The sequence below is a fragment of the Myotis davidii genome, unplaced genomic scaffold (assembly GCF_000327345.1).
Source record: "Myotis davidii unplaced genomic scaffold, ASM32734v1 scaffold88, whole genome shotgun sequence".
NCBI classification, from domain to species: domain Eukaryota; kingdom Metazoa; phylum Chordata; class Mammalia; order Chiroptera; family Vespertilionidae; genus Myotis; species Myotis davidii.
This window is the reverse complement of record NW_006300377.1, coordinates 508582-524034: the sequence shown is the minus strand read 5'-3', so window position 1 is coordinate 524034 and position 15453 is coordinate 508582. Positions and strand designations below refer to the sequence as shown.

The window sequence follows — 15453 nt, the reverse complement described above, 5'->3', positions numbered from 1 at the left end:
CTTGCCCTTGATCTGATGCAACATAAAATGTTCTCATTTCTTCAGTAACAAATACAGGAATGTCCTTTGCTGCAGTGAGACCACAAGTCTTCTGAGTTAGCAGGCAAATGCATTTAAAAGGTCTTAGGTATGCAATGTCCAAAATTGAAGTCTTGAGAGGCAGTGTTAGAACTTAAGCAAGGCAGCATTTTAGAGACTACTCAACTGAAAACCTAAGTGGAGCATATAAAAACTCAGTTCTATTATTTTCAACTGGTAAATGGTGGCAACATTCCATGGAAAGGATGGGTAAGCGGTGTTGTCTCCAGGTCCAAAATATCCCAACTACTTAAAGTAGAACCCCAAAGAAGAGAAACACACACTTGACTTCTGTGGCCTCTAGAACTCTTTTTTGTCATTTTTGAAAAAGAAGAAATAGTAGATTCGGTTGTAGACCACTGGTTGAAGGGGTTTTCATCCAAATGAGAAACTCTACCCCTCGTCTCTGGTGGGACAGGCACCAGATTCCCACAAGTGGCAACTCCCATGTCCTGCAGCACGTGGCATCTGACCCTGGAGTGAAGAGTAAGCTGGCACAGAGCCCCAACAACTAGAATTCAGGCTAGATGGCATTTCGAGGCGTGCCATTGTGTGCCAATGCTTTCAGGCTGGGGACACTGGTCTGGTGACCACAGCCCCTGTGAGAAGTCACACCCACCTCAAAAACCTCATGAATAGCTTTTCGGAAACAATGGAAGTTGTAGTCTATTAAACCTGCAAGGAGAAAAAAGAAGATCAGTCCTCCTGAATGTCAACTGTGAAATTATCTACTAAGAAACATTTGGTGACAGAAAAAAAATAAATTGATATTTATTAAAAAAACATACACCAGCACGTACACACTGTTGAAATTTTTCATGACTCCCTACACTGAAAATATATAAAGCATATGCCCATATTGTTAACATTGGTTACCTCTGGGGCCTGGAAATAAAAAGGTAAAAAAAAAGGAGTGAGGAAGGTAAATTTGCTAAGAAAATTTACAATAAAATGAAAATAAAATACTTTTTAATTATCAAGCTTTTCCTTTTACACATCTTTGGGGCAGCTAATGAAGACTGAAGGAAACAGCTAGAATAATCGTTGGCAAACTGTTCAGTAGAGCCCTGGGGTTTGGGAGGTACCAGAGGCCCCCAGCAGAGCCTCAGGCAGCCTGTGCCCCACCTCAGGCAAAGCAGCTCCTTCATGTTTCATGAACTGGCTTACAAGTAAGATTTTGATCAACCAAACAGTTCTATTTTATGAAAGAAATGGCTAGCTGCCCACTAACTAGCCATTTTACCTGAGGTAAAAGGTTTTCACCTTTTGTTGTGAAAACTGTCAAACATATTTAAAAAAGTAGAGAAATCTGTCACCCAGATTCAACATTACCAAAATTAAAGCCAATCTTATTTCATCTCTATACTTCTTTTTCTACTAGATTATTTTGAAGCAGATACCTGACATCAAATCATTTGTCTGTATAGATTTCAGCAAATATCTCTAAGAGGTAATATTCTTAGAGAACAGAACCCCACTTCTGCACAAGCATACTGGTACTCAGCTGAAACATTATACTCCGCAGGCCTCCTTGCAGTATGTATGGCCACATGACCAATTCTGGCCACTGAGGTAAGTATAAGTGTGTGGACTTCAGTGAAGTCTCCTTTAAAAAAGGAAGAGGCTGTATTCTTTCCTCACCCCTGGTCCTCCTTAATGACTGGAATATGGGTAAAATGGCCAAAGCTCCTGGAGCCATTCCAAACCATGAAGTGACCTTGAGAACAGAAGCCAGTGCTAAGAAGGCAGAGCAGAAAGAAAAGAAATGATGCCCTCAAGGACACTGGGACACAAAGATGACACACAACAAACAAATCAAAACCATCTGGTGTCAAAGTGACTACAAACGGTAAAGAAGTTCAAAGGAGGGAAAGCAAAGTGCAGGGCAAAAGCAGTCAATGAAACTTCAGAGATGAAGCAGCACTTTGGGGAACACCAGTAAGATTTCATCAGGCAGGAAAGAGGAGCAAAATTATAAGACAACAGCAGGAAGCTGGCAATCAGAACACAGCTCAGGCGAAAGATGGGACAGAAACTAGTCTGACTGGAGAAAGGGGCAGAGAATTCTTGGTAGAAAGTACTGAGAATCAAGTCTAAATAAGTAGGTTAGAACCAATTACGAAGGTCCTTCCGACATAGAAAAAAAACTATAAAAGTTTTGATTAAGTTCAACTACATTAAAATTTACTTCTATGCAAATGGTAAAATAAAATTAACAGTTGTGGAATGTTGAACACTGACCTGATATTTGATATTATGAAATCATTATTAATTTGTTTACCTGTATTAATGGTAATACTGTTACGTTTGAAAAAGAATACTACCTCTTAGAGATATCTACTGAAATCTATACAGACAAATGATTTGATATCAGGTATCTGCTTCAAAATAATCTAGTAGAAAAAGAAGTATAGAGATGAAATAAGATTGGCTTTAATTTTGGTAATGTTGAATCTGGGTGACAGATTAAAAATGGTTCATTGCATGATTTTCTCTACTTTTTTAAATATGTTTGACAGTTTTCACAACAAAAGAGTAAAAAAACATTTCATTGGGAAAGGACATAAAGAAAACAAGAGTGACCCTATGTTGATGATTACTGAAGCAGGGAAATGGGTACATGAAGAGTCATTGTGCTGGTCTACTTTTGTGTACATCTGAAAATTTTCATAACCAAGAGTTTAAAAAAAATTTAAACAGAATGGAGAAAAATAAAGAAATCCTAAGTACAAAAAAGATAGAGTACAAAAAAGATCAGTACAAAAAAGATAGAGTACAAAAAAGATCAGTACAAAAAAGCAAAGGAATAAATAAGAAGAGGTAAATCACCAAAGAAGAAACCTGATCAGGCATAAAAAGGTAATTAATTGCTTGCCCTAACTAGTAAAAGAAGTAAAAATTAGAGCCAAATGAGATGTTATTTCACTTACCTGACTGATAGTGACTAAACAGTCTTAACAACATCAAGTATTACCAAGGACATAAAGTGACAAGAACTACCACACAATGCTAACAGGGGTGAAAATGGTAAAACCACTCTGGAGGGCAATGTCTTTTTAAAATGATGTTCTGGCCCAGCCGTCATGGCTCAGTGGTTGAGTGATCCAGGAGGTCACAGGTGGATTCCCTGCCAGTGCACATGCATGGGTTGCAGGTTCGATCCCTGGTAGGGGGTGCAGAAGGCAGCCAATCAATTATGTTTCTCTCTCATCATTGATGTTTCTCTCTATATATCCTTCTCCCTTCCTCTAAAATCAATAAAAATATTTTTAAAAAATGAATGAACTAGATCAGCCGTGGGCAAACTACGGCCCGCAGGCCGGATCCGACCCGTTTGAAATCAATAAAACTATTGAAAAAAAGACAGTTCCCTTTTATGTAATGATGTTTACTTTGAATTTATATTAGTTCACACAAACACTCCATCCATGCTTTTGTTCCGGCCCTCCGGTCCAGTTTAAGAACCCATTGTGGCCCTCGAGTCAAAAAGTTTGCCCACCCCTGAACTAGATAGAGCTATATGTTATCAATATGGATAAATCTCAAAAACAATTCTGCAAAAAACACTATTTACACTTTTAGATCATTTATACTCTATACTTTATAGATAGATGTGAAGTAAATGAATAAATCATGCATGGGGAAAAACAAAACACTACAAGTGCAAAGGAGGGGTTTTCAATTGAGAAATAACACAGAAGACACAAAGGGCATACATGCATTTGTCATGTGTTACTTCTTAAGCTCAAAGAAATATAAACATTTTTATTTTATCCAAAAAGTTACACATATCTGAAATAATTCATTATATTAACATTGATGAAAGAATAGTAATCACTTAATATTAATTAACATTAAGAGCTCAGGGAGAAGAGCAGGGACTTGTTGCAGTGAATAATGGAGAGCTATTGTAGATCCGTAAGTAATAACATAAGTAATTTTCTGAATTCTAGTCTTCCTTTGGAATAAAAGATGATACATACAAGCCTTCTATATATATCCAGAGGTGGGCAAAGGTAGGTTTATGGTTATTCATATAAAAATAATACAACTAATAATAACACAAGAATACAACTCTTTTCATGTACTCACAACTCTAAACCTACTTTTGCCCACCCCGGTATATGCTGAATGCATAATCTCAAGTACAAAGTTGCTGCAGCACCATAAGCCTAGAGGGATGAGGTCCTATGACAGTGGAAAGAAAAAGAAAACTGCCCTAGCCAGTTTGGCTCAGTGGATAGCATCAGCCTGTGGGCTGAAGGGTCCCAGGTTCAATTCTTGTCAAGGGCACATGTCCAGGTTTCGGGTTTGAACCCCAGTGGGGGGCATGCAGGAGGCAGCCTATCAATGATTCTATTTTAAAAAATAATAAAATAAAAAGAAAATCCAAGAAACAAATGATAAGATTTGGTGAAAATTCAATGTAAGCCATACAGGAAAAGAATGGGAAAAAAGAGAACAACGAATGCGCTCTTATCTGCAAGAGCCCCTTCAGCAATGCCACCGCACAACAGGATAGCTAAGCCTGGACACCAAAAAAATGTCAAAACTAGTAACAGAAATAGGGTGCCAGGAAGACCAGGAAACAAAGGCGAAAGTGTTCAACAGTTTTTGACACCTGGGTAAGATAATAGTCAAATATTTAATTAAACGTAGACGTCTTACTAATAGCAGCTCCAAACATGGGACAGGAATGTGGGCCCAAGTCAGAGCTGCAGACGTGAATTTTCCAACCAACCACATAAAGAAGATTATCGGAAGCCATGGCTTGGATGAGCTGACCTGGAGAATAAGAGAAGCAAGCAGAAAGACCTGATGCTGAGGAACACTCAGCACCAAGAAAAAGAAAAACAGTCAGAGAAACAAACACATAAAACAATCCATAGGGTTTAGGCTTAGGGAAGCCAAGAGAGAAGAAAGCTTCAATGCTGGAGAGGCTTCAGAAGGCTGAAGAAGCCACAGACTGAGAAAAGGCCACTGGCAGCAAGGAGGTCACCTGGCAACCTGGCTCAGGAAGAAGCCAAATGGCAGGCAGTTGGGTAACGAAAAGATCTGCAATAAGGGACTGGAGTAAAAACTTGATTTAATAAGCAGATCAAACGAAGGAAGGAGTAAGTCTGACTAAATATGGAAAGGAAGGGAGAAAAGTAGTCTGAGCTTTTAATCATCTAACACAGTGATTTTCAACCTTTTTCATCTCATAGCACACATAAACTAGTTACTAAAATTCTGCAGCACACCAAAAAATATTTTCCCCTATCTGAAAAAATGTAATAAAAGCATAATATGCTAATTAGACCAGATAGCCGAATGACCTTCAGGATGTCCTTCCAGACGACCTTCCAGAGAAAGCCACAGCTGTGAGGGCTGAGGCAAGCTGCCATGGCTGCGAGGGCCGAGCCTCCTGCACGAATTTCGTGCATCAGGCCTCTAGTATAGGTATAATTTTGATTCATTCACACAAGACAGCTACTGCTACCAGTTGTTATTTTTTTATTTGACAATCTAAGGCAGGGGTGGGCAAACTTTTTGATTCGAGGGCCACAATGGGTTCTTAAACTGTACCGGAGGGCCGGAACAAAAGCATGGATGGAGTGTTTGTGTGAACTAATATAAATTCAAAGTAAACATCATTACATAAAAGGGTACGGTCTTTTTTTTTTAGTTTTATTCATTTCAAACGGGCCGGATCCAGCCCGCGCGCCGTAGTTTGCCCCCGGCTGAGCTAGTCCCACCCACCCACTCCAGCCTTCCCTCTGAGATTCAGGGACCTAAGTAGTCAATACTGCGTGTTTTAAAAATCCTTGCGGCATACCAGTTAAAAATCACAGTTCTAACACTGCAGTATTATTTTCTCCTTTTCAAGAACCTAAGAAATTATAACAAGAGAACTTAACATAAAAACAGCATTTTTTAAATGCCATTACCTTTTCGTTCAAAACTTTCTTCCCTAAGAATGCAAACCAGTGCCAAAAATTTAGTCACTTCCTTTAAATAAAGGACAGTTGTGTTATTCAGCTTGATAATTGCCATAGATTCTTTGTCATAAGCACTTCCACTGCCATCTTCCTTTAACCTGTTTTAAAAGAAAGTATTATTCATTCATTACAGGGTTCCCAACGAAGTACTTTGTCACATTTCATTTGCACAATGACATGTCTTTCCACCCAGTTTCCCAAATGTGTTTTGAGAAAGAAGAATACGGGCTTAAATATATTGGCACAGAAGTTCTCGTTTAGGTGTATAGGGTTCCCAGACCTTGATGCAGCATCCCATGCGTTCACACCTTCATCTTGTTTACCTAAAATGCATGGAATACAGCCATTTAGGTGAATTTTCCCTCACGCTAATCTGTACTGACAGAGTCTGCAAATAAAGAAGGACCAAAATACAAAAACTGCCATTAGTGAAAAAAGAGTAAGGAAAAAAACTAAAATAGTCTATCAAAGATACTGAGGAATCCTGATGCCTATAAAGTGAGTCTTACAGGTTCTGAAAGTTTTCATTTATTAAACTAGAATTGACATTCTAGAATTGTTATATGAAGTCCCCCTTTGAAAAATGTAAATTAATAGTCAAGTAAGAAAACAAATTAGCCGAAACCGGTTTGGCTCAGTGGATAGACCGTCGGCCTGCGGACTGAAAGGTCCCGGGTTCGATTTCGGTCAAGGGCATGTACCTGGGTTGCGGGCACATCCCCAATAGGAGATGTGCAGGAGGCAGCTGATCGATGTTTCTCTCTCATCGATGTTTCCAACTCTCTATCTCTCTCCCTTCCACTCTGTAAAAAATCAGTAAAATATATTTTTAAAAAAAGAAAGCAAATTAAATTATAATAAAGCACACCAAAGTGCATGCATACATTGTGTTAATAATAATGAGATAAAAATTTGGCTTACAAAGTTTAGATTTGTTTTTAAAAAAAAAACAAATGTTCTATTCATTTTTTTATTTTTTTTGCTGATTTAGAAAGGAGTATTTTGCTTCACTCTCTTTTTTTCCATTTATTTATTTTTATTGATTTTTAGAAAGAGAAACATCGATGTGAAAGCAAAACATCAATCTGCTGTCTCCTGCATTTCCCCTTCCAGGGATTAAGCCCACAACCAGGCATGTGCCCTGACCAGGAATCAAATTGGCAACCTTTTGGTGAGTATTGGCAACCAGTTAGTTGGGTATTTGGGACAAATACCCAACTAACTGAGGCACAGTAGCCAGGGGTAATTCATCCACTTTTTAAAATTATAAATAGAAACATGAAACTTTACTGAATAATATAAACAGACATCTCATTTCATTATGGAAAGAATCAAAACAAAGGAGAGCATGTAATCACAAAAGTGATAAATAGAAATGGAAGACAAGAACAGGTGAGACAAATGCATTTTCCTACTCGGAGGCAGTTGGAGAAAGACCAAGGTCAAGGGTAGGAACAGAGAAATGAAAGAGGAGTTTAGATGGAGCAGAGACCAACAGATAAAGGACACAGGTATCAGAAAGCAAAGGCAATGTTATAGCAACAGAAAGTGCGTTGGGAGTGCTGGTGTTAACATATTAGGGCAGCGATTTTCAAACTTTTTCATTTCATGTCACACAGAAACTAATTACTAAAATTCTGCAATACACCAAAAAATATATTATATTTTTTGACAATCTGACAATTTTAAAAAAGGTGTAATTTTGATTCTTCACACGGGATGGCTGTTGTGCTGGCTGTTGTCATTTTTTTTTTTACTTGACAATCAGAGGGAAAAGAGGTGAGTGCCCTGACTAAACCATCAGGTATTACATGTTTTAAAGTTTTTTTGCAGCCTGGCCAGCGTAGCACAATGGCTGAGTGTCAACCTATGAACCAGGAAGTCACAGTTCGATTTCTGGTCAAGGGCACATGCCCAGGTTGCAGGCTCGATCCCTAGTAGGGGCCATGCAGTAGGCAGCCGATCAATGATTCTCTCATCATTGATGTTTCTATCTCTTTCTCCCCCTCCGTTCCTCTCTGAAATCATAAAAATGTATTTTTTTAAATAAAATAAAAATTCTTGCAGCCATCAGTGTGCCTGCCACAGCACACCTGGTGAAAATCACTATATTAGGGAATCAGGGCTATCAAAGGCAACACAGGTTTGGGGCTTTTAAAATACCAGTAATTCACCAGTTTTCACTCATCCCTCTGGGATAATGTACAAAATCACACTTTTACCAGCTTTTATAAATTTCTGTATAGTTTGGTGAATTTACATAAAGGGAGAGTTTGTAATTTAGAGATTTACTTTGGAAACTCATATAGGTCAAAATTTTATACGTATAAATCCTTCTAACATCCAAAATTCCAACTCCTGAAGGACCCTCATTCCACTAAGCCTCCCGGTTAAGTTAGGAACAGTACTCACTCTGTTACTCAATATGTCTTAAATAAATTAACCTAGTGTTCTTATCTAGCTAAGTTCCCTAAATGAGAAGACGCAGTGCAAACCCCCTCAAATAATGATAGGAGAAAGTCTGGCCCTAGTCACACTTTTTCAAACATTCTTGTTCATTCTCGCTGAAGGAGTAAAACCCAGCAGCCCACCTACAGAGAAATCATGCTCCAAGTTGAAGCACTATGGTCAGAACGAGCCTACTTCAGACAGTACTTGCTGGAGGCCTCAGCAATTAATCCCTCTGACAAACCAAACTAGTAGTTTTCCACCGGAGAGCTCATGGAAATACGTACATAACTTACCCATATATACAAGACACGTCAATTACAACATCAATCATGTCACAGCAAAGTTCATAAGATTGCATATCCACAGGAGAACTGTCTGTTGCAATGTAGATTTTGCTGACAACATCAAAGAGAAAAGCTTTTTCAATACCTGAATTCTTGGAAAAACAAAATGGAGGAAGTGTTCAGTTTTTTTTTTAAGAATTATAATTTGCAACTTATCAAAGATCTTGAGTTATTGATGAACATCCGAGGACATTTTTAATGACACAACCCAATTCCAAAATAACCAATAGTACTGGGGAAAGTGACACTTCTGTTAGCGAAAGAATAAAAGTGAACCTATTTCTCTGCTGATTTTACTGACATAATTGCATCATCAGTCAGTCAAGTTTGTTTTTTCTCTCTCCTTTTCACTTGAATGCTTTTCTAAGACATCATAAATAAAATTAACAAAACAAAGAAATCCTCCAAAAATCAAGCCATGCTACATTTTCAGTAACCCTTTCTTGTTACAATAATCAGTATCTGATCTGAATGACCCGGACACCAGAAGGGTTTTATATGACCATTAGCAAAACATAAAATATTAGTTATATTAGATGTCAACATCTAGCATAACCCAAAAGCCCAAAAGAACTCGAGATCACTACACACTGAGTCCTTCAAAGTAATGTTTAGAAAACATAATGAAGAATACTAAATTTATTGGAGGGATATCCTTATTTTTTATTTTATTTACTAAATTGACTGGAGTGACATTAGTCAACATGAACATATAGGTCATGAGTGAATGTCTATGTTACAAGATCTGTATACTGTACCATGTGCCCACCAGCCAAAGTCACATTTTCCTCCTGTCACCTCATATTAAGACCCCCTTCTATCTCCACCCCCTTAATTAAGCTGAATTCCTCAAAATGCATGAATGTAAAATGATACTAAGGTTAGCAAGAAAACGAAAAGATCAATTTTTCAATGTGACCTCCATTAATGCAGAGAAATAAACAACGCCAAATTCCCAAAACCCAGTCTTTTCCAATTCCTTTTCCAGTTACTTGTTTCAGGAAACAGACATCATGAAGATATTTTTTCATTTAAAAAGCATGAGGAACCCTAACCAGTTTTGCTCAGTGGATAGAGCATCGGCCTGCGGACTGAAAGGTCCCAGGTTCGATTCTGGTCAAGGGCATGTACCTTGGTTGCGGGCACATCTCCAGTAGGAGGTGTGCAGGAGGCAGCTGATCGATGTTTCTCTCTCATTGATGTTTCTAACTCTCTATCCTTCTCCTTCCTCTCTGTAACAAATCAATAAAATGTATTTTTTTAAATAAATAAATAAAAAGCATGAGGAAATTTTTCATCAATTCATTTTAAGATAAAAAGCGTAAGTTCTAAGGAAAGAATTCAGAAAATAACGCAAGCCTTTTTAATGTTAATTTATGTTATCTGTTAAGTGCGTCGTTAGTCTTTCAACTCGATTCAAGCCATTTTTGGAGAATTTGATAATACAAATATGAAAATGAAATCAAAACTATAGTGAATTAAATAGCTCACTTACTGATATAAAAATATTTAATAGGTTTTCCAAGGTCGGCAGTTGTGGAATGAGTTTCTGTACCACCTTACTAAAGGCTTCAAATATTGAATGGTCATAGATACTAGTCAAATAAAAGCTGAAAAACAATACAGTTTGATTAATTTGAAAAATCTCAAGTTTGGTGACAATGATCATAATACACAAAATTTTAAGTTTCTTAACATTTTATTTCAGTAAATTAAAAGCTTTTTATCTTGTCTACCATTCCCATAGTTCAAGATGACAAATGCAGTGTCCCCACCTGGTTTGTAGCTATCCATCCCTTTTATTGCATTTATACAAAAGGCATTTGAGGTACTACCCAGGAAAGCATATTCAAATGCAGAAACTTGAATATTCACTTAAGCCCTTGCAATTTGATCCAAAAAGCTTAGTTTCTTAAGCTTATAACTGACAAAAGTCAAAAGAAAGCTTAGAGGAAATAGGTGACATTTAGCAAATAAGTATGTAATTCAGGACTCTACCAAAATGTCACCTCCTCAGAAAGTTCTTTCCTGATCCTTCTACCTAAAATAGTACCTCTGTACCATCGCTTTCCCTAATTTTTCTTCATAGCACTGACAAGAACTTAAAATTACACTATACATTTATTTATAAGTGCTTTTGAGCTGTCTCATTCATAAGAATGTAAGCTCCATGAGGACAGAAATTGTCAGTCTTCTTTATAGCTGCAAGCCCACTACCCTAAACAGTGCTCATAATTACTTGAATACAACTGATGCTTAGAATGTATGTAATAACTTATTAGGAAGGATGGCAGCTGGGGCCTCACAGAGAATGGAAGCCTAAAAGGATGTAAGGTAGAGAAGTAACATCTATATATTTAGTGAAACACGTATTTGAGAATGAGAGAGAGAGAGAGAGATGCCTTTAACAATTTAAACAGGATGGACAATCCTACCTGCTTTTTCACCCAGTGAGTATAATCTTCATTATGTAGTTGTATCTATGACACATTTATAAGTACATACTGCAAAGTCAGAAACACAGAACTGAGTGTATCATATTTTACAGGTAATTTAAAGATACTTTCAAGGAGCTGACCTAAGAGCTTAACAAGATAGGGCTCTACTCTTGACGTGAGAGCAATGGAATAGGTGAGGCCAAGATGACCCCCTAAAGGCACTGAAGACAGGAATATTTTAGTGTTTCCTTTAGTCAAAAAGATTAGCAATGTGAGAAGGTGTGCAGGGGCAGTGAGGCTTGGAGGCGGACAGGGACAGGGAGAACGGCATTTTCGAACGCCATGTTTCTGGAAACCAGAAATCAAATGGTGCCTCATCCACAGGCCTGCTAGTAGTTATTAAAAGCTTGATGCAGACTCCTGAGGTTAACAAGGCCTAGAGCCCTATAACACACTGGGGAAAGGGATAGTATGCACCACTGGGATGGGATGCCCTGGGAAGGGACACAGCCATGGTGTAGAGCAGTGGTTCTCAACCTTGGCTGCACATTAGAATCCCCTGGGAATCTTTTTAAAAATCCTGGGTTTAAAAAGATTCCCAGGGGCTTCTAATGTGCAGCCAAGGTTGAGAACCACTGGTGTAGAGGATTAGGATTCCTATGGGCATTGGGGAACACAGGACAATCATGGCTTAAAATCCACTAATAGTGGATTCCCAAAAAATGATTGGGGAGACACTGCCACTTTCTCTTACAAATACTGTTTATTTTTAATACATAAATTACTTATAAACATTTAAGCCGAAACCGGTTTGGCTCAGTGGATGGGGCGTCGGCTTGCGGACTGAGGGGTCCCAGGTTCGATTCCGGTTGGGGGCATGTGCCTTGGTTGCGGGCACATCCCCAGTGGGGAGTGTGCAGGGGGCAGCTGGTCGATGTTTCTCTCTCATCGATGTTTCTAACTCTCTATCTCTCTCTCCTTTCCTCTCTGTAAAAACTCAATAAAATATATAAAAAAAAAAAAACATTTAAAATTTTTAATCTAGGTAAACTAGAGCTCAATGAGAGTTTTCTATAAGATTTTCTAGAAGAACAACTGAAAGACTTTGGAGTTTGAGGCCCTAGTGAGTATTTCAGGATGGGGGTGGCTTGAGCCTATAAGGAAGTCATTGTAACAGACCAAGGATAAGGAAATAGCGACACTTGAATTTCTCCCCTGCTTCCCGTTTAAGCTGTTTATAACAGTGGCTGTTTATATCATCGAGAGGACATTTTCTTGGGAACTTTCTATTACTCATTCCTACTTACAGCACACAAAAATATATGTTAATAATTTCTTAATGGTTTTTAATTATGAATCAGCAGTTCTTCAAACTTAATTGAAGCCCTAAGCAGATTTATAGGATAAACCCACCTAACCCAAACTTTAGAGTTTCATAAAAGCATACAGTGTTTAAAAAAATATAAACAAGATACATTAGAGTCATCACTTGAATGTATAAAAGGCTCTTCTACTAAGAAAAATACTGTAAAAATTCAAGCTACAGGGATCTACAGCAAATGTGACAGAGAGTCCTTGAACTGAGGTAAGAAAAAAAAAGAAAAGATGAAACCAAGAGGGGGAAGTCCCAAAACAGTTTTATGCCACGAGGGAAAAGCCTGATTCCTATCTTTTGGGAAGAATCTGTAAAAGCACCAACAGAAAGACTTCACATGACTTCAACCTCCAGGAAAATGCAAAAAAAAAAAAGAGGGAAAGCAACTCCTCAATAACATCAGGTTCCCAAAACTCCTTGAATTCAACAAAGAAGAGATCAAAAACATTACAGAATTGGGAAGGATATACTGGTAACAGAAAGCTTTGTGTTTGTAATGACAGAGATGGGAATACACTGACACATTTTTCAGGGCTCATCTCAAACACACATGTTGTTCTTACCTAAGGTGGAGTTTTTCTAGCCCAGCATCTGCAAGGTCATCATTGGCCCTTTGATGAATGTCCCTCTGTGTTTCTATTTTGTGATCATCAGACAGACCATCAACTTTGTGAATAAAAACCTCAAAATTCATGTCTGGATTAACTTTGTAGGCTTTAGAAACAGTAATGTGAAGTCTTGTTAAAGCCTCCATGTAGTCATCCTGTAAGTCAGAAAAAAAATAGTTTTTTTAAAAGTAATCTTATCAAAGTCAAGTAATGAGTTAAGAAAGCCTCAAACACCTCTTTCCCCAACCACAGAAAATATATTACCCTAACTATTCATACTCAAACAAATACATTAACTTTCACCACTCAATAGATCTTTAAGATTAAAAAATTCAATTACCAAGTAAATGTTGTAATTTTTGATACTGATAATATAAGGAAAGAAAAAAGGAAATGGACATTTCTTCCCAATAGACTTTTTGAAGTAATCCCAGCTCTGCCATTATTAGATGTATGACTTTAAGCAGGTTGCTTAAGACTGTGATCTCAGTTTACTCATCCATAAAACTGGAACTACAGTACATTCCTCAGAGTTTGTAAAAGATAAATTACATTAGATCAGCTCTGTGAAAGCACCCATTCCAGAGCCTGTCACTCAGAAAGCACTCCTAACTAATGCACTCGTATAAAAAAGAAGCTTCTTAAGACGTGTCCCATTTTTTATCTGAGGGCCTGCCACTTGCTAGGCCCTTAATAAATGCTTGTTAAGCTAAACTCAATTTGGACAATTAAGGACACTATTCACTTTAATATTTACTCAGTTCCATATTCTTATATTATGGGCACTGATGAGATCTTTTCAGTGAGTGACATCATTATTGTAATAGTTACTGAAGTACAGCAACATCTACTATTAACAAATAAAAGTGGAAAGCTGCTCATGAACTAGAACTCAGGGATATAAACCACATCTCCTAATCATCTGCTATTCTGTACTCTCACAAAGCCATGCTTGCTCACAAAGCACCTTCACAGCTGCATCTCTTGTACTGCTAGGGAATCTACTGGCAAAAAAATAAGCTGCAAGAAGCACGTGACAAAAAAGATAAACAACTCTGCCTTGTTTCTACATCTTTTGCCACCAGAGAAGAAAAATAAATCAATAATGATTCCCCCAACTACCTGTGCATCAATGACATATATCAATGCTCCTGTTCCCCTGAAGATCATCTCGTAGTCAAAAGTTGGGTCAAAAAAGTCCATTTGCCCAGGAAAATCCCATATTTGGAAATTCACAAAGGAACTATTAGAAATGTCATCTTTATAAATCTTGTTGGTACTTTCCAAGAAGAGGGTCTCGTTGGGTGACATTTTATGAAACACCACCTGTTAAAAGAAAGACAATTCCATGACTATTCAACTTTGTATCAAAAGTTAAAAAAATCTTCCCTGAATTAACATAATTTAAAGAACCTAATCCCCACTTATTGCCATGCCTACATTAGGCTCCAATATAGTCAGAAATAGAAAATGAGGTTGCAGTCTCGTGGAAGAAATAAAACAAAGACAGTAATTATACCAAGTGGAAAGTGATATATGGGGGATACAGGAGTAATTGACAGGGAAAACCCCTGAGAAAAGAAATGGTAAAGACAATTGTTAAGTATCACAATAATTGCAATCCATGCAACTCTAACACAAAACTAATTTGCCTCTCTCACTGTTACTTTCTAAAAGAGAAAAATGGACAGTCACTCCCAAAATTTAGTCAGTAATATTAATACGAAACGGATTAAGATTAGTTTGCTAAATACCTACCATAAATGTACCCAAATTTTGCTGTAGAGGTGAAAAGCAAGCAATCCAGTAAACTGGAATGATGACTACTTTTCAAAAACATTATCTCTGCACATTATCACAGGAAGGTTTATTTTGGACAGACCTTTGCAACCGAGTGGAAAGGGCAAAGGGGAAGGAATCTGGCCTTCTGGGACCAGGTCACCCGTGCCTCTCTGCATTCCCCTTGCGAAAAAGTGCACAGCCCTCCCTTCGGTCCCGGCAGGCCCTCCTAAGTGAAAGCAAATGCACTGACAAGGGTCTGCAAACATTCTCAGCCACACAGTCGGGGTAATGCCACCAGCGACTATACTCGCCAGGCCGCAAGTACTAACATAAGTGGAATAACACCCCCAGTGATGTGACAGTACGACAGCCTTCTGCATTAGCAACAAGAGCAAA

General features: G+C 37.9%; 1 protein-coding gene across 1 annotated transcript in view; it reads right to left on the bottom strand.

Annotated features, from left to right (window-relative positions):
* Nucleotides 1–15052, bottom strand: part of RRAGC (Ras-related GTP binding C) — a 15802-nt gene extending 750 nt beyond the window's left edge. Inside the window, exons 1-7 of the mRNA XM_006777259.2 lie at nucleotides 15034–15052; nucleotides 14398–14601; nucleotides 13231–13430; nucleotides 10350–10464; nucleotides 8804–8946; nucleotides 6009–6157; nucleotides 1–753 (exon numbers count right to left, since the gene is read on the bottom strand). The exon at nucleotides 1–753 is cut by the window's left edge and continues 750 nt beyond it. Coding sequence (XP_006777322.2) covers nucleotides 602–753; nucleotides 6009–6157; nucleotides 8804–8946; nucleotides 10350–10464; nucleotides 13231–13430; nucleotides 14398–14601; nucleotides 15034–15036 — 966 coding nt within the window. The 5' untranslated portion in view covers nucleotides 15037–15052 and the 3' untranslated portion in view covers nucleotides 1–601. The remainder of the gene's footprint in view (nucleotides 754–6008; nucleotides 6158–8803; nucleotides 8947–10349; nucleotides 10465–13230; nucleotides 13431–14397; nucleotides 14602–15033) is intronic.
* Between the last annotated feature and the right edge of the window lie 401 nt (nucleotides 15053–15453).